The sequence below is a fragment of the Takifugu flavidus genome, unplaced genomic scaffold (assembly GCF_003711565.1).
Source record: "Takifugu flavidus isolate HTHZ2018 unplaced genomic scaffold, ASM371156v2 ctg655, whole genome shotgun sequence".
Classification (NCBI taxonomy): Eukaryota; Metazoa; Chordata; class Actinopteri; order Tetraodontiformes; family Tetraodontidae; genus Takifugu; species Takifugu flavidus.
The window spans coordinates 1-22,078 of record NW_026622266.1 but is presented as its reverse complement, the minus strand read 5'-3'; the positions used below and the strand labels follow the sequence as shown (position 1 = coordinate 22,078).

General features: G+C 46.3%; 1 protein-coding gene across 13 annotated transcripts; it reads left to right on the top strand.

The window, feature by feature from the left end:
* LOC130521035 (butyrophilin-like protein 2) lies at positions 1-22,007 on the top strand. 13 transcript variants are annotated; one of them, XM_057024694.1, is made up of 8 exons: positions 1-114; positions 588-917; positions 1,566-1,598; positions 1,979-2,254; positions 19,684-19,995; positions 20,632-20,664; positions 21,047-21,322; positions 21,405-22,007. In XM_057024694.1, exons 1-8 carry the CDS (start codon positions 60-62, stop codon positions 21,467-21,469), a joined length of 1,380 nt encoding a protein of 459 aa, XP_056880674.1. In that variant the 5' UTR covers positions 1-59; the 3' UTR covers positions 21,470-22,007. The 13 variants fall into 13 exon arrangements, 12 of the variants coding, with proteins under 12 accessions (XP_056880674.1, XP_056880681.1, XP_056880671.1 ...); XM_057024691.1 differs by lacking the exon at positions 1-114 and having other exon boundaries at positions 155-917; XM_057024692.1 differs by lacking the exons at positions 1-114; positions 20,632-20,664 and having other exon boundaries at positions 156-917.
* Positions 22,008-22,078: the final 71 nt, after the last annotated feature.

Here is a 22,078-nt window from a genome sequence, read left to right as displayed (position 1 = left end):
AGGCACGAGGCACCTTAAAGCGCCGCCGTCGGAGACGGTGACCTCACTCTTCCAACACCATGCGCGAGCTGTGGGTCTCGTGCCTCCTCTTCTGCTTCGCTGTGACGTCGGCAGGTGAGAAACCCACCGTGGAGGCGGCTTTGATAGATTATTGATGATTGATTATATATCTGATGGGAGGTGTTGGAGGTTCCGCGTGCAGGAGGCGGCTGCTCACGCGCCTCAGCATCTCCCGCCTCGCACGGATCAATATAGTGATTAGAGTTTGTAGCGTTCGGATCAAAGCTGTTCCCGAGCTCGAGGCTGGTGAGGACTTTAGATGCTGCGTCATAGCTCCTGCAGACGGGTGCGTGTGTGCGTGCGTGTGCGTGGGCGGCGTCTCCATCCTGCAGAAGCTTATCAGATCATTTGCGGGACTCGAACTTCCGCCTGTGAAGCAACCTGGCTCCGTCTCCGGGGACCTGGGCTGGTGCCAGGGGGCCCTGCAGCCCCCCCAGAGCCCGTCATAGTCGCAGTGACCCCGGAGCAGCAGCAGCTCCGGCTCAGGTGTGAAGGTGTGAGAGTGACGTTGCTGTTTGATCCTCCAGAGCCGACGCGCATCAGGATGGTGGTGAAGGAAGACAGCGAGGTCGTGTTAAACTGCTCCGCTTCCGGCAGCGTCACGGACCAAATATTCGACTGGAAGAAAGACAAGAACGTGGAAGTCTTCATCTACAGCAAGGGCATCACCTATGGGAGCGACTGGGCCGGCCAGAGCCCCCAGTTCGTTGGACGAGTCGCTCATTTTCCAGAAGCTCTGGATTTGGGAAACGCGTCGATCAGGATCAAAAAGGCCGAAGTGCGCGACAGCGGGATTTACACCTGCACATTTCCACATCCTGCTCCAGTCCTACGATCTGAGATTTCCCTTGTGGTGGGTGAGTTTCTCCACCCAACACACAGGAAGGTGTTTCCACAGGTGACACTGGCGCCAGCGTGACGTCAGCGGCTGAACGCTGGTGGTAAAAGCGTGAAAGAGCTGAGGATGGGCCACATTTATGGACTAGAACAGACATTATATCAGTGCCCGAGACTGGTTAGGATCCTTTAGTGAAGCAATAATTCACCTGTGGTTAAACCGTAGTTAAGCCACGCCCCTTCCGGACAGGTAGGTTCAAATACCTGCGAGCGAAGATAATATAAATACGACAAAAGGAAATTAAATAGAGTCAAAGAGGATTTAATGTTCCGAAGTTGCATCTAATCCGACGGGAGCAGAAGACAAATGCAACAGTCTGCACACACAAAGCAACATTTACATATTTACACTGGAGATTGGAACAAACATCACGCTACAAACATGTGGAGATGAGCAGAAGCTGAAATATAGAATTAAATCACAACACAACGCTTCTATGAAACAGTCTGATCTGTGAAACAGATGTCACAATGTTGTTTCGTTACGACTTTAAATGTGTCTAAATGACAATGTTAATGCTCTTTTTTTCTAAATGTCACCTGTGTGTAAAGTTGCTAATTTCAGACACAATTTCTAACATTCTGTCCTTTGTGTTTTTGCCTTTCAGAGTGCATCTTAAAAGTTCGACCACCGGGAGAAGGTGAGTGCAGGAATCCTGGAAAAAGGTCGGATTAAATGAAGTTTTCCTGTTTTTACACAGACAAACAGATGAGATTGTTTGATGCGTTTGTTAATGTGATAAAAGGGGAATTAAATGTGATATTTTGACCATTTCAACCATTTTAATTGCAAATTCATTTTAATGTTTTCTATTTTAATCAATGTAAGAGTTTAAGGTTTTTACTTTTATTCAGGTGTGAATTAATGTTTAATAGGATTTTTAATAATCACTTAAAAAACCCTGAAATTTGGAGTTTTCTCCTACATTTAAACAATTAAAAGCCCTTAATTTCCCCTCAAAGATCATCTTTCCATTTTGATTTTCTTTAATGACCCATTTGTGACTGTGGATGCTCACAGGTGCCTCTCCAGAACCGCTGATCCGGACAGTTGATGGAGGACCAGACCGGGCGCTGCTGCAGTGTGAGGTTAAAGGAGCTCATCCCAGACCTGCCGTCCAGTGGCAGGACAGCTCTGGACGTGTCCTTCCTGCTCAGGAGACAGAGTCTGAAGAGAGAGACGGACGCTTCTACGTCACTGTCAGAGCCAACGTGAGCAGGAGCGGCGACTACAGCTGTGTGGTCACACAGGAGGAGTTTTGTCACCAGATTAACTCAACTACCTTCGTTTACATTGGTGAGTTATGGATTTACACTACTACTAATTAATATTCATGATTATAACAGATAAAATTGTAATTGTTTCTCTTCCTTCATCATTTTATAATAACAGCAATTAAAACAGAATTATTATCTTCATGTCGGTTGCAGCTTTTACTCCTGTGTAATTATTTTAATACTTTAAACCAGTGGTTCCCAAACTTGTTTCCTCGAGCCCCCCTTTGATGATATAAGAACATTGTGAGCCCCCCACCCCAAACCAATCGCACCTCCTTTGTTTTGAATAAATTAAATAATACATAAAGATGTTTTCTTTCTTAAATATGTACATATCACTTCACATTTCAATTTTACAGTTTTTATTGTTTGTTATGCTGAAAAATAGCAATACTGACAAACTTTCAGCTCAATTTAAAACTCTAATTCTACACAGAGCTGCCATCATAGCAGAGCGCCTCCGTCCGTCCTGATGAAGAGCAAACTGGGACTCCTCTTCCTCACTGCGTTCCCGACTCCACCGTGTTGAACAGCACTGAGGAATTGAAACTGAATTCACCTTTTCAGACCAGATTTGATCCGGAACACTGGAATGAATCCAGAATAACAAACACAGTTTGAACCGGAATTTGGCCTCTCAGTTAAAATTCATATTTGTTTCTGAAATTGAATTCTAGTCTTCATCCAGCATTCAGACAAGTAAATTTAACTTCAGATTGTAACATTCTAATTTAGGGACAGTGCAGCTGAAATGGTGCTACGAGAGCCACCTATCAAATCAGTGGCTGGTCTGGGCTTTGGTTGCTGTGGAAATCGCCGCTCAGTTCATGTCCAATATTCAACTTGGATCTATATTTGGTCTTAATTGCAGCAACTGCAGAAAACCCTGTTTCACATCAATGGGATGTGGCAGAAGGCAGCAGTCTGTCCATGGCTCCTTGGCCCAGTCGTGGGGAGTCTTCCTCCACGTCCACTCCAGCCAGTGAAGTGGACGTGGAGTCAAGGTTCCGTTCTTCCTCTGGCTCTGAGCTCTGCAGGTGCAGCTGCTTGAGAGCGGCTCGTATCCAGTCATATCTGGCAGGATCCTCAGGGAAATACCTCCCAAAGTGCTTTTCCATTCACCTTTAATTCCTGAACAGTGAAGTGGAAATGCAGCGTAAAATAGGCGATGTGGGGCTGATTCCTCTGTGAGGGGCCGATCCCTCAGCAGGCGGAACAACGGTTTCATCTTTCACGATTTAATCACTCGTCTCCAAAGTTGTGCGTCACAATTAGTGTTTAATTACTGATCCAGGGTCAGTGCTGATGTGCTGCTAGTTTGTTTATGCTGTAATGTCATATTTAATAGTTCAGCAGAGTTTAATGGTTCTTGTTCCTCTGAGACACAATTTGATCTGACGTTGGTCTTCACAGGTGCCTGTTCAGAACCAAATATCAGGATCGTTGATGGAGGACCAGACCGGGCGCTGCTGCAGTGTGAGGTTAAAGGAGCTCATCCCAGACCTGCCGTCCAGTGGCAGGACAGCTCTGGACGTGTCCTTCCTGCTCTGGAGACAGAGTCTGAAGAGAGAGACGGACGCTTCTACGTCACTGTCAGAGCCAACGTGAGCAGGAGCGACGACTACAGCTGTGTGGTCACACCAAAAGAAGCCTGTCGACAAAACGAAGCCAGGACTTTGGTGAGTTTATTCTTATTCAGCAGAATCCAACATTGTTCAGAGTCTCTGCTGTGGTGGCCAGCAGGGGGCGCTGCAGAGAACATGAGGGGGAATTTAATTTAATTTAATTACAGGACAGGTCAGATGGGATTTTGGTAAAAGTGATTAAACGTATAAATGTTTTATATTAACGGGTCAGAGGGCGGAAACGTTGAGTTCTGATGAGCCTGAATCACTAACGGTCATTTTATTCTGGTCCACACACACACACACACACACACACACACACACACACACACAAAATATTTACTTTTATGTGGGGAAACTCCTCAGAAAACAGAATTATAATATTTAATTGTGGGATTATTAAAGATTAATGAACACATTCAAACTAAAACTTAATTTTGAGCAACAAACAAAAGACGAAAAGACGTCAAACAGATTAAAGTGTCGTCCAGTGAGTGATGCTGATAGACTGTTGCTATGGCAACAGGCCGTCATGATGCTGTTGCTGACAGGTTGTTTTAATGACTGATGATGATGATGATGATGATGATGATGAAGAAACAACAGTGGTGTTTATGGTGGCGCTGACCTGGTGTCTCCATGGTGATGAAGGTCTCCTGATGCAGCAGCTCAGGTGCTCACAGGAGCTTTAAAGGTGCCTTTAACTCCTCCCGTCAGGTGAGTTTCAGCCAATCAGCTGAGGCCTCCAGGTGATGACGTCATCACTTTAACAGCCCATCAGACCTGCAGCAACTGATTAAACCAGGAATTAATCAGGAAACTCAGCCCTGTTTTTAAACTCTGAAATGGTTAAAATTCACATTTTCAGAGGAAATGAAGAGAAGATGAAAACAGAGAGAAAGAAACGGAGACGACTCGTCCTCTTTAACTCCTCCCTCTCTTTCAGGGTCGTCCACGGGCGTGCTCGTTATAGTTATTGTCAGTGTAGTTGGAGTTAATCTCTTTCTAGTTGTGCTGTTTGCCATCGCAGCCGTCGTTGTTTACTTCAAGTTGAAGGCTGATAAAGGTAATTATTAATGAAATAGTGTTAATGTTTAATGGGGTAATGATCAGAGCACCTACGTGATGTTTGATGGTTGAAGCTGGAAGCTGCTTGAATTATTCTCTCCTGTCTTTTGGTGAACTGGCAGAAGCTTCTAACCAGTCCACCGCTGACGACTGCCCACCTGATCCAGACGAGCGGTTGGGTTGTCTGGAGAACCAGGCACCTGGGTCTGATTGACGGGTCCGATTGTCCACCACAGGTTCTGTTGGTTACAGATGTATTTGAACGCTCCGCAGCAGCCGGAGCTGATGTTGCTGTAATCATTCCTGAAAACATTCCCATTTCATATTCCCAGCTCTCAGCCACTGATGGGCTGCACCCACCTGGGCCAGAGCTCCTTTTGAAAATGAGTCCAACTTCACCTCATGTCTGACTACTTCAAACACGAGTGTAAACTGGAGATTTTGGTCATGTGACAGGAAGCTTTTATTCATGATCTGACGCAGGAATAAACAGCTAATTTGTACTTTAAACAGCTTCAGCTGGGACTCATGGCACTGTTACCTATTGTTTGTCTGTTGCTACTTTATTTTCATGGTTAAAACTTCAATGATGTCAGGTTCCCAGTTTCTGGAACTCTTTTGCAGGGTTTCTCCTGCAGGGGGCGTGGTGGAGCCACGCCTCAGCCGCAGGTGGTGCCGGGACTGGTGCACCTGCAGACACTCGGTAATCAAGCCACCTATTTATGGACGGTTCTCACGGTTGGCCAGCGTTGGCGTGTTTTGTCTGTTTCGGAATACCCCGGCTATACCCTCCTGGACTATAGTGAGACTTTTTCCTTCGTGGATAACTTTTGAACCCGTTTATCGGATTATCGTTTGTCTTTTTCCTTCGTTGACTGCTTTTGACCCCGCTCGGGATTTTTTGTCGTAAGTTTTCATTTCCTGTTTTGAGTAAGAACTGAGTCGTGGTCCACGCCGTTTGAGTTGCACAACTTTCTATAAACTTAAATAAAGCTTCTCGGAAAACGATACGCCACTGTGTCCTGCCTGCTTTCGGGTCCTGATACAACTGCTCGTAACACCAACGGTGTCGTTAATTTGCCTTTTTTGTTTCTTCAGCAGCATCAGTACCAGACAGAAGAGGTGCTGGTTCTAATTAAATGCTGTGATCTCTCCTGTCTTTTGGTGAACTGGCAGAAGCTTCTGACCAGTCCACCGCTGACACCTGCCCACCTGATCCAGAGGAGCGGTTGGGTTGTCTGGAGAACCAGGCACCTGGGTCTGATTGACGGGTCCGATTGTCCACCACAGGTTCTGTTGGTTACAGATGTATTTGAACGCTCCGCAGCAGCCGGAGCTGATGTTGCTGTAATCATTCCTGAAAACATTCCCATTTCATATTCCCAGCTCTCAGCCACTGATGGGCTGCACCCACCTGGGCCAGAGCTCCTTTTGAAAATGAGTCCAACTTCACCTCATGTCTGACTACTTCAAACACGAGTGTAAACGGGAGATTTTGGTCATGTGACAGGAAACAGGAAGCTTTTATTTATGATCTGACGCAGGAATAAACAGCTAATTTGTGCTTTAAACGGCTTCAGCTGGGACTCAGGGCACTGTTACCTATTGTTTGTCTGTTGCTACTTTATTTTCATGGTTAAAACTTCAATGATGTCAGGTTCCCAGTTTCTGGGAACTCTTTTGCAGGGTTTCTCCTGCGGGGGGCGTGGTGGAGCCACGCCTCAGCCGCAGGTGGTGCCGGGACTGGTGCACCTGCAGACACTCGGTAATCAAGCCACCTATTTATGGACAGTTCTCAGGGTTGGTGTGTTTTGTCTGATTCGGAATACCCCGGCTTTTCCCTCCTGGACTATCGTGAGACTTTTCCCTTCGTGGATAACTTTTGAACCCGTTTATCGGATTATCGTTTGTCTTTTTCCTTCGTTGACTGCTTTTGACCCCGCTCGGGATTTTTTGTCGTAAGTTTTCATTTCCTGTTTAGATTAAGAACCGAGTCGTGGTCCCACGCCGTTTGAGTTGCACAACTTTCTATAAACTTAAATAAAGCTTCTCGGAAAACGATACGCCACTGTGTCCTGCCTGCTTTCGGGTCCTGATACAACCGCTCGTAACAAATGATTTGTTAATAATCGTAATTTGAGGGAAACGTGGGTCCGTTCATGATTGGCTCCGTTTTACTGCCCCCTGCTGTCGGTGTTCAGAATTGTTCGGTTCAAACTGTTCATATAGCAATGCTGTAAGCGCTTATTATCACTCCTGACCAGAACCCTGACCTGCTTTAACTGATGTTCTATCACCTCAGGATAGCAGGGGACAACCTGACCATCCTGTGACACTCCATCCCCCATTTTCTTATGTTCCTTTTGTATATATCATGCTTTGTTTTATCATGTGACGCTTATGCTTTATCATGTGATGCTTACGCATACGTTTACTGTACCCTTGTTTGTGTGCTAGTATAAAATAAACTCTGTTCAAGGCTCACACGCTGTAGCTACACTGCAGACGTGTGGTTGCCCTCGCAGCAAGTAAACTGAAGCTTCCGTCTCGTTCCTCTGAAGGCAACAGCGCGGGAGGAAAACTGATCCCTTTCTTTCTCCCCAACATAAAATTTCGTCCCCATCTCTTTTGAGATCACGAACCCGAGGGTGCGATCCTGAAGACATCATCCAACGCCAGCGACGACGCCGAAGACTCGTGAGGACGGATAAGAGAAAGACCTGAGGACGTGAATTCGTTCCAGGCGGTTAGAACTGTTCCCAGCGCTGGATGGTGACCGACGGACGCGTCTCCTCGCAACAAATGCTGCCTCTGTTGCCTCAGAGGGTGAGACCTGGTTAGACTTAGCCATTAATTAAGTAGGTTACAACTTAGCCGTAATTAAGTTAAGAAAATAGGAAATTGTGTTTGTGTGTGAATGGAGGACTAAGCCATTGAAAGAGTTGATGGGAGAACTCTGCTAGTCCTGTGTTTTATTCTTTTGCTCGAAGAAAACGAAGTACTGGTGATCAGAATAAAGGACGGGTTCCGCCCCTGAAAACTGGCACCGCTGTGTGAGTAGCGCACAGTAGAAGGGCCTGTCGGTGTCCTTCCTCCGATTTGTGTACCAGAGAAGTTTTCTGAGAGACCCAGTAGTGAGAAGTTAAAATGCCACTGTTTATGGAGGGTTGTGTGACGGGGTCAGGAACAATAAGTCAAGAAAGGTGGAGAAGAAAGTTTAATTTTTCAGGAAAACTCTGCACTGCAGACATACTGGAGTTACAGGCACATCTGAAACTCGAGTTGTTAAGTATAGACAAAAAGAAGAAGGAGAAGCATGACAAGCGCAAGGCAGAGTATAAATTGTCTGAGAAATGGTTGGAACAAAGTACCCTCAAAGACAAGGAGAGGAAAGAAAAGGCTCAGAACAGAAAGGAGAAAACAGCAGCAGCCCTGATACGCCCAGAAGATGAGACCGCTGCTAAAAGGCGCCCCCCTGCTCCGGAGCCACAGCCCCCAGAGGCAGAGGAGGAAGAGAATGCACCACTTCCGGAGCAAATGGAGCTTATCGCACCTCCCCATGCACAAGATCCCCCACAAATAACAGAAGGAAATGCAGCAAAGAAAGGAGCTAAACCCAAACCACAGCCGGCCTCCACTCTTCAACCGCTCCTACCCCCTCCATCTCTGTCTAATTTGAAAAGAGACAAGAAGTGCGAGAAAAGCAAAACAAGATAATGTTTATCCCTTCATTGCCTTGGAGCAACATAAAAAAACTATTCACCCGTTCACAGATGTTTGCCCCATGGTAGAAGTAGCACACCCAAATGCAGGAGCTAATGCGCAGACTCCTCGTACTATGTTAGTGTGCAGACCATGGACGAAAGAAGAGAGGAAAGCTCTGCCAGACATTCCTCCCATAGAGGAGGGACCTGAGGAGTTCATAAGAGCCCTAGAAGGGACCAGATTAAGTTTTCATCTGAATGGCCATGAAATGCTTCAATGTTTTATGAATCTATTCAGCAACAAGTGGCACCGTACAGCAGGAAACTTCACTGGAGCCAACGCCCACAATGAGGTTTTGGGAGCTGACACCCAACCCCTGGAACAAGCCTTACGACCACTGTACGAGAGAATCAGAGAATTTTGCCCGACGAACAGACTATGGCAAAATGTCCCAGACGCGTCATAAAGATGATGAAAGCCCATCAGAGCACCTTGACCGCCTGAAACCCATTTTTAGACAGAATTCAGGAATCCCTTGTAATGATGATGAAGCCGGACCCTATCGGCAACAGCTGAAGCGGGCCTTTGTAGGTGGTCTCACTTCCCCAATCAAAAAATATGCAGACAAACATTGGATCCAATTACAAGAAGTTCCTTCTGGGCTGTGGTCCACCTCACCCACAGATGTGGGACTAGTCAAAGGACTAGCCCCCTACCGAGTTAAACTGAAATCTGACAGAGTACCAATAGTGCGTCAGTACCTGTTAAGAAAAGAAACAGAGAAAGGAATTCAGCCAGTGAGGTAAGACATGTTGAAATCAGGAATATTGATTGAAGCCCCAGACGCAGTATGCAACACACCCATTTTTCCTGGAGAAAAGGCACACACAGGAAAGTGGAGAATGGTCCAAGATTTAAGGCCATTGAATGACCTTGTGGAACATGCAGTACCAGATGTTCCAAATCCACACAATTTGTTAAACTCACTCACACCAGATAAGAAATGTTTGGGGATCGAGACGGGCCGTTGGCATTTTACACCAAAAGACTGGAACCCAGTAGCAGGAGGATTCCGCTCTGCTTACAGCCTGTGCTGCTGCAGCAGAAGCTGTGAAAAGCTGAACTAGTGCTGAGCCACTCACACTGAAAGTCCCACGTTCGGTTTCACTGATACTGTTCCAGACCTCCCCCCTTTTTGACACATGCGAGACACTGGCCTCACTGTTGTTGTCACAACCGAACATCACGTTGCAGAAATGTGGACCTTTGAACCCTGGAACTCTGGTCCCTTCTCCAGAAGATGGAGAACCACACTTTTGCAAAACAGCAATTGAAACAAAACCAAGGTCTGACATTTCTCAGAGCCCATTACAGCACTCAACAGTAGCGTTTGTTGATGGCTCCGCCTCAAAAGACGAGAAAGGGCGGAACCGAGTAGGCTATGCTGTAACCACGTCAGATGCAGTGTTAGAAGCTAAAGCACTTCCATCTTCCTGCTCAGCACAAGTGGCAGAACTGTCTGCAGTTCTGAGAGCATGCCAGAGGTATGAAGGACAGGAACTAACTATTTACAGACAGTCAGTATGTTTTTGGAGCAATACACCATTTTGCAAAGATATGGCAAAACAGAGGGTTCCAGAGGTCACAAGGTCAAACCCTTACACATGTAGCACTTCTGCAGCGACTGCTGGATGCAGCCCAGCTTCCTTCTGCACTAGCAGTTTGCAAATGTCGTGCACACCAAAAGAGGAAACAACTTTGCAGACCAAACCGCAAAGAGGGCTGCAAAAGGACCTAAATAAGTGTGAAGCGCAGAGGTGTTTCTAGTAGACTTAGACATTTTGAACGACTCACAAGGTTCAGTGTCACACGCAGAACTGAAACAGTGGATAAATAGAGGAGCTCAGAAAAGTGATGGCCTCTAGAAAATTGACGGCAAACCGATCCTTCCAAAAAGCCTGTACAAAACAGCAGCATTAGTGAGCCATGGGCTGACCCATGTCTCAAGAGGAGGGATGGTACATAGAGTCAACCAACACTTCTACACCATCAAGTGTTCAGATGTTGCTCAAAACTATTGCAGATCATGCATAATCTGTTGCAAACACAATGCACAAGGAAACATGAGACCAACGAGAGGCAAGTTTCCTGCACCACAACATCCATTCCAGGAAATAAAGATGGATTTTTATTGAACTATCATTATCACAAGGATGCAAGTATTGCCTAGTGATAATAGATACATTTTCCAAATGGGTAGAAATCTATCCTGCAAAACGCAATGATGCAATCACAGTGGCGAAAAGCCTTTGCAAACATTACATTCCTACCTATGGCATACCACAGACCGTAAGATCAGACAATGGAAGCCATTTTGTGAATGAAGTGATGAACCTTTGCTCCACAACGCTGGGGTTCAAGCTGAAAAATCACTGTGCATACCACCCCCAGAGTGCAGGACTAGTAGAAAGGACAAATGGAACCATAAAGAACAGACTGAAGAAAAAAACCATGGAAGAAACAGGGAGAGCATGGCCAGACTGTCTATCTCTGGTAAAGCTCTGGATGAGGATTACCCCTACACAATCGGGGCTAACACCGTTCGAGATGCAGTGCATGGCCGACCTTTCCCTCTTCAATAATATAAATATCAAAAGCAAACCATGAGACCACCCTAGCAGAATGGATGAGAAAACTGCTAAATAGCAGAGTCATCAGAGAACTTCTGGAGGTGACATGAAGATGTGCTGTAGGAGAAGTCCGCGGTGTAGAGGGTGAACAGGAAAGGAGCCAGAACTGTTCCCTGCGGGACACCGGTGCTGCAGAGAAGCCGATCTGACTCGGAGCCCCTCACCCTCACAAACTGTGGTCTTTGTGTAAGGTAGTCCAGAATCCATGTTGTGAGGTGGTGATCCACCCCAGCTACCTCCAGTTTGTCCCCCAGCAGCCTGGGCTGGATGGTGCTGAATGCACTGGAGAAATCAAAAAACATGATCCTCACAGTGCTTCCAGCCTTCTCCAGGTGAGTGAGGGAGGTGTGGAGGAGGTAGATGACGGCATCGTCCACCCCGATGCTCGGCTGGTAGGCGAACTGCAACGGGTCCATGAAGGAGCTCACCAGTGGGCGCAGGTGGGCGAGGATGAGTCTCTCCAGCGTCTTCATCAGATGAGACGTCAGAGCCACCGGCCTGTAGCTGTTGAGCTCCTTGGGGTGCGGTGTCTTCGGCACTGGGACGATGCAGGATGTCTTCCACAGCTGTGGCACTCTCCCCAGCTTCAGGCTCAGGTTGAACATGTGACTGAAGATCCCACACAGCTGGTCTGCGCAGGACTTCAGGAGCCTGGAGCTGATGCCATCCGGACCTGTCGCTTTCCTGGCCCTGTTCTTCTTCAGGGCCTTCCTCACCTGGTGTGGTGTGAGGGACAGGCTGGAGCAGGGAGGTGTTGGTGGGGGGGATGGGCATGGGCCAGGGTGTGAAGTGTCGGGAATGTGTGAACTGAAGTTCATGAGAGAGGGAGAGGAGGGGGGACAGGAGGAACAATGGGTTGCAGGCACAGACAGTGGCGGGGGTAGCAGCAGAGGAGACTGGGCCGGGGGAGGGGTGGTTACCTGATCAAATCTATTGAAAAACAAGTTCAGGTCGTTAGCCCACCCCCGGTCACCCACAGGTTGGGACTTCTGCTCCTTGAAGCCCGAGATGGTCTTCAGGCCCTTCCTAACCACGTCAGATGCAGTGTTAGAAGCTAAAGCACTTCCATCTTCCTGCTCAGCACAAGTGGCAGAACTGTCTGCAGTTCTGAGAGCATGCCAGAGGTATGAAGGACAGGAACTAACTATTTACAGACAGTCAGTATGTTTTTGGAGCAATACACCATTTTGCAAAGATATGGCAAAACAGAGGGTTCCAGAGGTCACAAGGTCAAACCCTTACACATGTAGCACTTCTGCAGCGACTGCTGGATGCAGCCCAGCTTCCTTCTGCACTAGCAGTTTGCAAATGTCGTGCACACCAAAAAGAGGAAACAACTTTGCGGACCAAACCGCAAAGAGGGCTGCAAAAGGACCTAAATAAGTGTGAAGCGCAGAGGTGTTTCTAGTAGACTTAGACATTTTGAACGACTCACAAGGTTCAGTGTCACACGCAGAACTGAAACAGTGGATAAATAGAGGAGCTCAGAAAAGTGATGGCCTCTATAAAATTGACGGCAAACCGATCCTTCCAAAAAGCCTGTACAAAACAGCAGCATTAGTGAGCCATGGGCTGACCCATGTCTCAAGAGGAGGGATGGTACATAGAGTCAACCAACACTTCTACACCATCAAGTGTTCAGATGTTGCTCAAAACTATTGCAGATCATGCATAATCTGTTGCAAACACAATGCACAAGGAAACATGAGACCAACGAGAGGCAAGTTTCCTGCACCACAACATCCATTCCAGGAAATAAAGATGGATTTTTATTGAACTATCATTATCACAAGGATGCAAGTATTGCCTAGTGATAATAGATACATTTTCCAAATGGGTAGAAATCTATCCTGCAAAATGCAATGATGCAATCACAGTGGCGAAAAGCCTTTGCAAACATTACATTCCTACCTATACATACCTCAGACCGTAAGATCTGACAATGGAAGCCATTTTGTGAATGAAGTGATGAACCTTTGCTCCACAACGCTGGGGTTCAAGCTGAAAAATCACTGTGCATACCACCCCCAGAGTGCAGGACTAGTAGAAAGGACAAATGGAACTAATAAAGAACAGACTAAAGAAAACCATGGAAGAAACAGGGAGAGCATGGCCAGACTGTCTATCTCTGGTAAAGCTCTGGATGAGGATTACCCCTACACAATCGGGGCTAACACCGTTCGAGATGCAGTGCATGGCCGACCTTTCCCTCTTCAATAATATAAATATCAAAAGCAAACCATGAGACCACCCTAGCAGAGTGGATGAGAAAACTGCTAAATAGCAAAGAAGCTCAAATGTCTAGTAGTCTGCCGATAACCTCTGCTTCTGTCCCACAGACGAACCTCAAGCCTGGTGACATGGGTCTGGTTCAGGTGGTCCTGGGAGCAATCCTGCTGCTTCTGGGAGCAGCCCCATTCACAGAGCTCTCACCAACCAGCGAGGGACGAGGAGAGGAGGGGACCCCACCGACAGCCCAACGAGAAAAACGCAACACCGGAGGAGTAACAGATCGTACTCAGTGCAGCGATGGCACAGCTCACTCCTCTATTCTACGGATATGTGTAGCTTCCAACAACAAGACCACAGTTCTTTTCCCATGGACAGGACTGCAGAGGGGGGGAGAGAACGCAGTACAATACGGGAACAATTATCCTTGATACTTGACCAATGATCAGCTGGACACCAGCTGGAGAACACTGACAGCGGACCCACCAGGACAAGACTGGTCCTCCTACTCAACGTCCAAGGCCGCCAGACACCAACGACCACTATTCTCAGTAAAGGGGACATGTGGGCCTTATAGTTGAAGTTGACTTAAGCCAGAATAAAACCCTAAATCCCAGCGGTCTAGTAGGAGGGTGCTGGGGTTTCTTGGCCTGGGCATGGTCCGCTGGGCAAGATCCTCGCTTCTATTTCCAGTTATGTCAACTGCCAAGCGTTAACGGCAGAGCAAGCAAAGCTCAGATGTCCAGAGCTATAATTTTGGAAGAAAACACATCAACAGATGATTTGTTCCAAGTTCTTACTGGAATTTCTGCAGATGTGAACAACTGGCTTTTAATGGCAGAACAAGCAGCAAATGCATCTAAAACGGACTGTGTAGTGTGTTTAGCCCCCAGACCAATTCTCAGAGTTACACCAAGCATGGTGCCTCCAAATTGTATTATTGAGCTAATGATGAAAATGAACCCTAATGATGCCTGCAGCAACTGGGATCAGTTTTTTTCCCACTAACTACTGCAGAGAAAAGAAAACCAATCTTTTCTAACAAGGTTGCCATTGGTAACTTCTCTTGCATAACCCTTACAGGTGACGGGGACAGAATAGGCCAGTTAGAGGAATCCTGGTGTGCGACCACAATGGATTTGGACGTCACAACACATCATGTTGTGTTGCGCAACAACATCTGGTGGTGGTGCGGGGATGAAAGGCTGTTTGATGCCCTACCTAAGAGACGCACAGGCTTATGCGCCTTAGCCACTTTACTAATGCCTGTTTCTGTATTCCCCATGTCTACCTCTGAGCTGGCAATGCAGTTCAGTCCAACTGCAGCCAGCCATCTGCACAGAAGCAAGAGATTCACATGGCAATCTGAGAACGATCCCACCTACATAGATGCTATTGGTATTCCAAGAGGTGTCCCTGATGAGTATAAATTAACTAATCAGGTAGCAGCAGGGTTTGAAAATGTCCCATTGATTTCAGCACTATTTCCAGTAACCCCAAACAAGAATGTGGATAGGATCAACTATATCCACGACAATGTGCAATGATCAGGTAACTGGACACAAAGTGGGTTTGAAGCTGTTCATAGCCAGCTCTCTGCTACCTCCCTGTTAGCATTTCAGAATAGGATCGCGGTTGACATGCTGTTGGCTGAGAAGGGAAGAGTGTGCGCTCTGTTTGGAGAACATTGCTGCACATTCATTCCTAACAACACCGCCTCAGATGGAAGCCTCACCCAAGCCATAGAGGGCCTCCGGATCCTGAACGGAAAGATGAAAGATCACTCTGGAGTTGACGCCTCTATATGGGATAATTGGATGAATGTTTTTGGACAATACAAGATGTTGGTAACATCAGTGTTAACCTTCTTAGCAATTTTGTCTGCAGTATTGACACTGTGTGGTTGTTGTTGTATCCCCTGCATACGTTCTCTTGTTAAACGTTTAATAACCACAGCTATCTCACCAGTAACCACACAATTGGCCCAGCTATCCTCTACTCGACAAGGCTGGTGATGAGAAAGAAGAGGAAGATGCTGAATACCACTGGCCAGATCTTTTCCCATACCCAATTGAATGTGATTCTGATGGCTGAAGACTAGATTGAATGTGATTTTAATTGTTAAAATCTGAAGATTGATTCCAATCTGCTAATGTTTTCCAACAGTAAAGAACCGGTTCTCGACACGAGTAGTGAAATTCTGATGCTTTATGAAGTAGTGTGCAGAAAATGCTTTTCAAAATGTATACTATGGATGTTTCTGCTCAGTTCCTGATAAAGAGGAGGGAATGTTTGGTTCAAACTGTTCATATAGCAATGCTGTGAGCGCTTATTATCACTCCTGACCAGAACCCTGACCTGCTTTAGCTGATGTTCTATCACCTCAGGATAGCAGGGGACAACCTGACCATCCTGTGACACTCCATCCCCCATTTTCTTATATGTTCCTTTTGTATATATCATGCTTTGTTTTATCATGTGACGCTTATGCTTTATCATGTGATGCTTACGCATACGTTTACTGTACCCTTACATGTTAGTGTGCTAGTACAAAATAAACTGTTCAAGGCTCACACGCTGTAGCTACACTGCAGACGTGTGGTTGCCCTCGCAGCAAGTAAACTGAAGCTTCCGTCTCGTTCCTCTGAAGGCAACAGCGCGGGAGGGGAACTGATCCCTTTCTCCCTAACAAGAATTACTGGGGAAATGCAGCTAATATGAAAATGATCTGTTTTAGTTTTTACTTTATTAAGTCAGTGGCTGTACTTTTTGCTTTTTAAAATACATTTTTACTGTTTACTTTTTACCATAAAAGTCTACACTGGTTAATTTTATTATGTCTATTCAACAGTCAACTGGACTGTTTTTGTTCTCTTTTGAATATGTCACCTTCTATCCAGAAGGCTTCTTCAGAAATTCTTTTGAAATAGAGAATTCTGTTGTTTACTTATTTTTTGAATCTTCTTAATTTGAATATTTATTTTTCAGTTTGTTTGAGAAGACGAATTAATTACAGTTTGAAAGAAACTGAAGCCTTAAATACCAAGATTGTGCACCTGTCACAGCTGCGGGTCGCTTCGCCTGCGCACCTGTTGTGCATCAGGACTCTAATGAGCCCCCTTCTCAATCCCGGAGGCCCACCTGCTCCCTGCCGGATCGTTATTCCTGTTCAGGTGACTTTCCAGCCTATTCCTGTTTGCCTGCCTGCCCGGTTCCGACCTTGCCTGTTCCTGACTATTCTGTTCTGCCTGCTCCCCGGTGAATCCTGTCTGTTGCCTGTTCTGACAATAAAGCGGTGTTCAGCCGAACTCTGCTGTCACATTTGGGTTCTCGTCTGGTCCGTGACAGAACCAAAAAGTGTCTAAAAGTGTCCCCCGCTGCTGCGCTGCGGTTGGTTCCACAACACGCAGCACGTTCAGTTCCAAACTTTGAAGATGAGTTCAGACGTTTGTGTTGGAAGTGTTTGTGTACCTTTACGAAATCTGCAGAACTCGATCCAGTCGGTCAGAGACCGAGTCAAAGGTAAAGATCACTTCAGACGGATCTAGAAATGGCAGCTAGCTAACGCTCCTCAACGAGCTACTGGCCTGATGTGTCGCTCAAGTGAAGATAAAATCGTGACCGTCGCCAATTAAACAACACTCAAACCTTCATTTAAACCGTTTTAATATATCACATATCTCAGACAGTACAGAGATTTAAAGGGTTCAGTGATCCTCTTAGTTGGTGCCCAGATGTGAGTGGCGAAAGATGCAATTCGAGGAAATGGAGGCGCACACACACCCTCCCAACACACACACACAACACGATGCCAGAATTGTCCTCCTCCTGGACTCTTGATCTGCTCCTCTTTCAACACTTCACTTCTTTCATTTGTTAATCACAATATTTAAATATCAGCCAACACTGATTAGAACACGTTCTTGATGACTTCCCCGCGTTGCCATGACAACCATAAATGAGGCAATTCTAAGACCAGAGACCATAATTGTTTTCCTATTTTATGTACTTAAACTTGTATTAAACTCTAAACTTTTGGCTTCCTGTAATTAAATTTACCATTTCTAAATATAATTGATCATCTAATACATTTTAAAATAATGTTGTGGCGGACACACCGGGGTGTATCTCACACCCAGGTGATGCATGGGGTGATGGACATGGTGAACTGTGAACTTCCCTCATTAGAGTTGTGATTCGAGCCAACGTTCCTCTTCTGGTGCCAAGTAGCCTGTGCAGTTTATCCTCAATTGTTTTCTCAGTTAACTTGACTGTTTTACTCCCTCAGTTCTTAGTTTCTCAGTTTTTAGCTTTTACACCTTTTTCCCATTTACTGTTTCAGTCCTTCAGTTTTTAGCTCCAGTGTTTCCTCATGGTGTTTCCTCATGGTGTTTCCTCATGGTGTTTCCTCATGGTGTCTCCTCATGGTGTCCTCATGGTGTTTCCTCATGGTGTTTCCTCATGGTGTTTCCTCATGGTGTCTCCTCATGGTGTTCCTCATGGTGTTTCCTCATGGTGTCTCCTCATGGTGTTTCCTCATGGTGTCTCCTCATGGTGTTTCCTCATGGTGTTTCCTCATGGGGGCCTGCCAGGCTGGGAGATGTTTCCGGTCTACCACTGGGGGTGCTGTCCCGTGGACAGCTCTGGCCTGGGGGGTTAGGGGGCTCTGTGCCTTGGTGTGGAGCCTCCGGTCTGTCCGGGTCGGGCTGGTCTTTGTGGCGGTACCACCTGTGGCCACGGACCGTGACCTCCCTCGGCCTGGTGGGCCTCCAAAGGTGGCGTCTCCTTCGCCTCAGGTCTCGGTGCCCAGCCATGTCTCAGCTTGTTTGTGTGTGTGTGTGTGTGTGTGTGTTTAAGTGTGTGTGTGTGTGTGTGTCCTTTTTCTTGATTCTCTTGTTTGTCTTTGTTGTTTTGATCCTCTGTGAGGCACTTTGTGCTACCCAGTGTATGAAAAGTGCCATATAAATAAAGATTGAACTGAATTGAATTGAATTGTAGATGTATAGATGAGTAGATTTATAGATGAGTAGAAGTAGATATATAAATGTATAGATGTGTAGATGAGTGTCGCAGGTCAAATGTTCTGGACCAGGTTCTTCTCCCGCCCGATTGTTTCTGTTCCTGCAGATGATTCCATCCTAACTCGACCCCGCAGGAGGATCCACCTGTTATCTGACCCCTGAGGCTAAACTGGGACCAGTCATTACTAATTCGGACAGGTGAGCAGCTCAATCCTGGCTTTGCTGATCTGTCCTGTTATAGATGTTTTATTACACGTGGGACCGGCGCAGACACGCTGACATGATCCTTACTGGAATTTTCTGTTTACTGTAATCTGATCTGAACCAGGTCCAAATGTGTTACGCCATCGGGGTGTGGAGTACTGAAGAACTGTGGAGGTGAGGAGAAGGTTCCTCCCCATGATGAGTTCCTCTGTCTGCTCAGGAGGAACTGACAGAGTTTTAATGTCCCATCACAGAATTGTGAAGAAACGACACAACCAGAGAGGAGGAGGTTGAAGAAGTGGTGAATCTGCAACAATAAAACCGAGATTACAGTTTGATTGAAGCCTCATTTTCTTTGATGATGGTGAATTTCATCACTTTCGCTTTGAATATCGGGAACCGGAGACTTCGGACTCGCTTCTATTGCGGCGGAGAGCGGAAATGCGCCGGACCAATCAGGTGTGAGAGGAGGCACGAGGCCCCTTAAAGCGCCGCCGTCAGTGGCGGTGACCTCACTCTTCCAACACCATGCACGAGCTGTGGGTCTCGTGCCTCCTCTTCTGCTTCGCTGTGACGTCGGCAGGTGAGAATCCCACCGTGGAGGCGGCTTTGATAGATTATTGATGATTGATTATATATCTGATGGGAGGTGTTGGAGGTTCCGCGTGCAGGAGGCGGCTGCTCACGCGCCTCAGCATCTCCCGCCTCGCACGGATCAATATAGTGATTAGAGTTTGTAGCGTTCGGATCAAAGCTGTTCCCGAGCTCGAGGCTGGTGAGGACTTTAGATGCTGCAGCAGCCCTGCAGGTCCCCCAGAGCCGTCATAGTCGCAGTGACCCCGGAGCAGCAGCAGCTCCGGCTCAGGTGTGAAGGTGTGAGAGTGACGTTGCTGTTTGATCCTCCAGAGCCGACGCGCATCAGGATGGTGGTGAAGGAAGACAGCGAGGTCGTGTTAAACTGCTCCGCTTCCGGCAGCGTCAGGGACCAAGTGTTCAACTGGAGGAAAGACAAGAACGTGGAAGTCTTCCTCTACAGCTGGGGCAGCATCTATGAGAGCGGCCAGTTCGCTGGACGAGTCGCTCATTTTCCAGAAGCTCTGGATTTGGGAAACGCGTCGATCAGGATCAAAAAGGCCGAAGTGCGCGACAGCGGGATTTACACCTGCACAGTTCCACGTTCTTCTCCAGTCCCACGATCTGAGATTTCCCTTCTGGTGGGTGAGTTTCTCCACCCAACACACAGGAAGGTGTTTCCACAGGTGACACTGGCGCCAGCGTGACGTCAGCGGCTGAACGCTGGTGGTAAAAGCGTGAAAGAGCTGAGGATGGGCCACATTTATGGACTAGAACAGACATTATATCAGTGCCCGAGACTGGTTAGGATCCTTTAGTGAAGCAATAATTCATCTGTGGTTAAACCGTAGTTAAGCCACGCCCCTTCCGGACAGGTAGGTTCAAATAGATAATATAAATACGACAAAAGGAAATTAAATAGAGTCAAAGAGGATTTAATGTTCCGAAGTTGCATCTAATCCGACGGGAGCAGAAGACAAATGCAACAGTCTGCACACACAAAGCAACATTTACATATTTACACTGGAGATTGGAACAAACATCACGCTACAAACATGTGGAGATGAGCAGAAGCTGAAATATAGAATTAAATCACAACACAACGCTTCTATGAAACAGTCTGATCTGTGAAACAGATGTCACAATGTTGTTTCCTTATGACTTTAAATGTGTCTAAATGACAATGTTAATGCTCTTTTTTTCTAAATGTCACCTGTGTGTAAAGTTGCTAATTTCAGACACAATTTCTAACATTCTGTCCTTTGTGTTTTTGCCTTTCAGAGTGCATCTTAAAAGTTCGATCACCGGGAGAAGGTGAGTGCAGGAATCCTGGAAAAAGGTCGGATTAAATGAAGTTTTCCTGTTTTTACACAGACAAACAGATGAGATTGTTTGATGCGTTTGTTAATGTGATAAAGGGGAATTAAATGTGATATTTTGACCATTTCAACCATTTTAATTGCAAATTCATTTTAATGTTTTCTATTTTAATCAATGCAAGAGTTTAAGGTTTTTACTTTTATTCAGGTGTGAATTAATGTTGAACAGGATTTTAAATAATCAGTTTTAAAAAAAAACTGAAATTTGGAGTTTTCTCCTACATTTAAACAATTAAAAGCCCTTAATTTCCCCTCAAAGATCATCTTTCCATTTTGATTTTCTTTAATGACCCATTTGTGACTGTGGATGCTCACAGGTGCCTCTCCAGAACCGCTGATCCGGAAAATTGACCAAACAATCAGCAGGGAGCGGCTGCAGTGTGAGGTTAAAGGAGCTCGTCCCAGACCTGCCGTCCAGTGGCAGGACAGCTCTGGACGTGTCCTTCCTGCTCAGGAGACAGAGTCTGAAGAGAGAGACGGACGCTTCTACGTCACTGTCAGAGCCATCGTGAGCAGGAGCGACACCTACAGCTGTGTGGTCACACAGGAGGAGTTGTGTCACCAGATTAACTCAACTACCTTCGTTTACATTGGTGAGTTATGGATTTACACTACAGCTACTAATAATTAATATTTGTAATTATTTTAATACTTTAAACTGTTTACAAACGGCAGTAAAATTCCATCAGAATGCACAGGAAGCTGCAGCGCAGCAGACAGGATGTGACATCATAGCGTGATGACACACCTGTGAGTCCCAGTCAGGTGATGCAGCTGCTCTGCTGGTACCGGTCAGACGTGACTGGACTCACCTGACCGGTGCAGCTCTGCCAGGATCCTCCACACTTCTGGTTCCATGAAGTCTCTCAGAAGTGTCTCTGGACCCGATGGTCCTCGGATCAGCACCCACGAGCCTGGAGGGAGATTAGAGCTTTCTAACGATGACGCGGTCAGACGAGCACCAGCGTGACAACGGCTGCTGTGTTCCTCCTCTGATCCTCATATTTAACACTTATTGTGCTTATTAACGACAGATTAGTCAGATTATAAATTGGCCTGTTAATGAGTGACATCAAAGCTTGTGTGACATCATCTCAAATGATCCAGTTTTCACCCAAATCCAGAGAATTCAGCAGAATCCAACATTGTTCAGAGTCTCTGCTGCGGTGGCCAGCAGGGGGCGCTGCAGAGAACATGAGGGGAATTTAATTTAATTTAATTACAGGACAGGTCAGATGGGATTTTGGTAAAAGTGATTAAACTCGGTTAATTTCTTCATGATCGTGGTCGTTGTTGGGAAATGTTTTATATTAACGGGTCAGAGGGCGGAAACGTTGAGTTCTGATGAG

Excerpts from the sequence above, each read along its gene's own strand:
- LOC130521035 (XM_057024691.1), top strand. The coding sequence starts at position 320 with ATGCTGCGTCATAGCTCCTGCAGACGGGTGCGTGTGTGCGTGCGTGTG. Across the intron at positions 1,599-1,978 it reads AGTTCGACCACCGGGAGAAG|GTGCCTCTCCAGAACCGCTG; the intron begins GTGAGTGCAGGA and ends GGATGCTCACAG. Across the intron at positions 20,665-21,046 it reads AGTTCGATCACCGGGAGAAG|GTGCCTCTCCAGAACCGCTG; the intron begins GTGAGTGCAGGA and ends GGATGCTCACAG.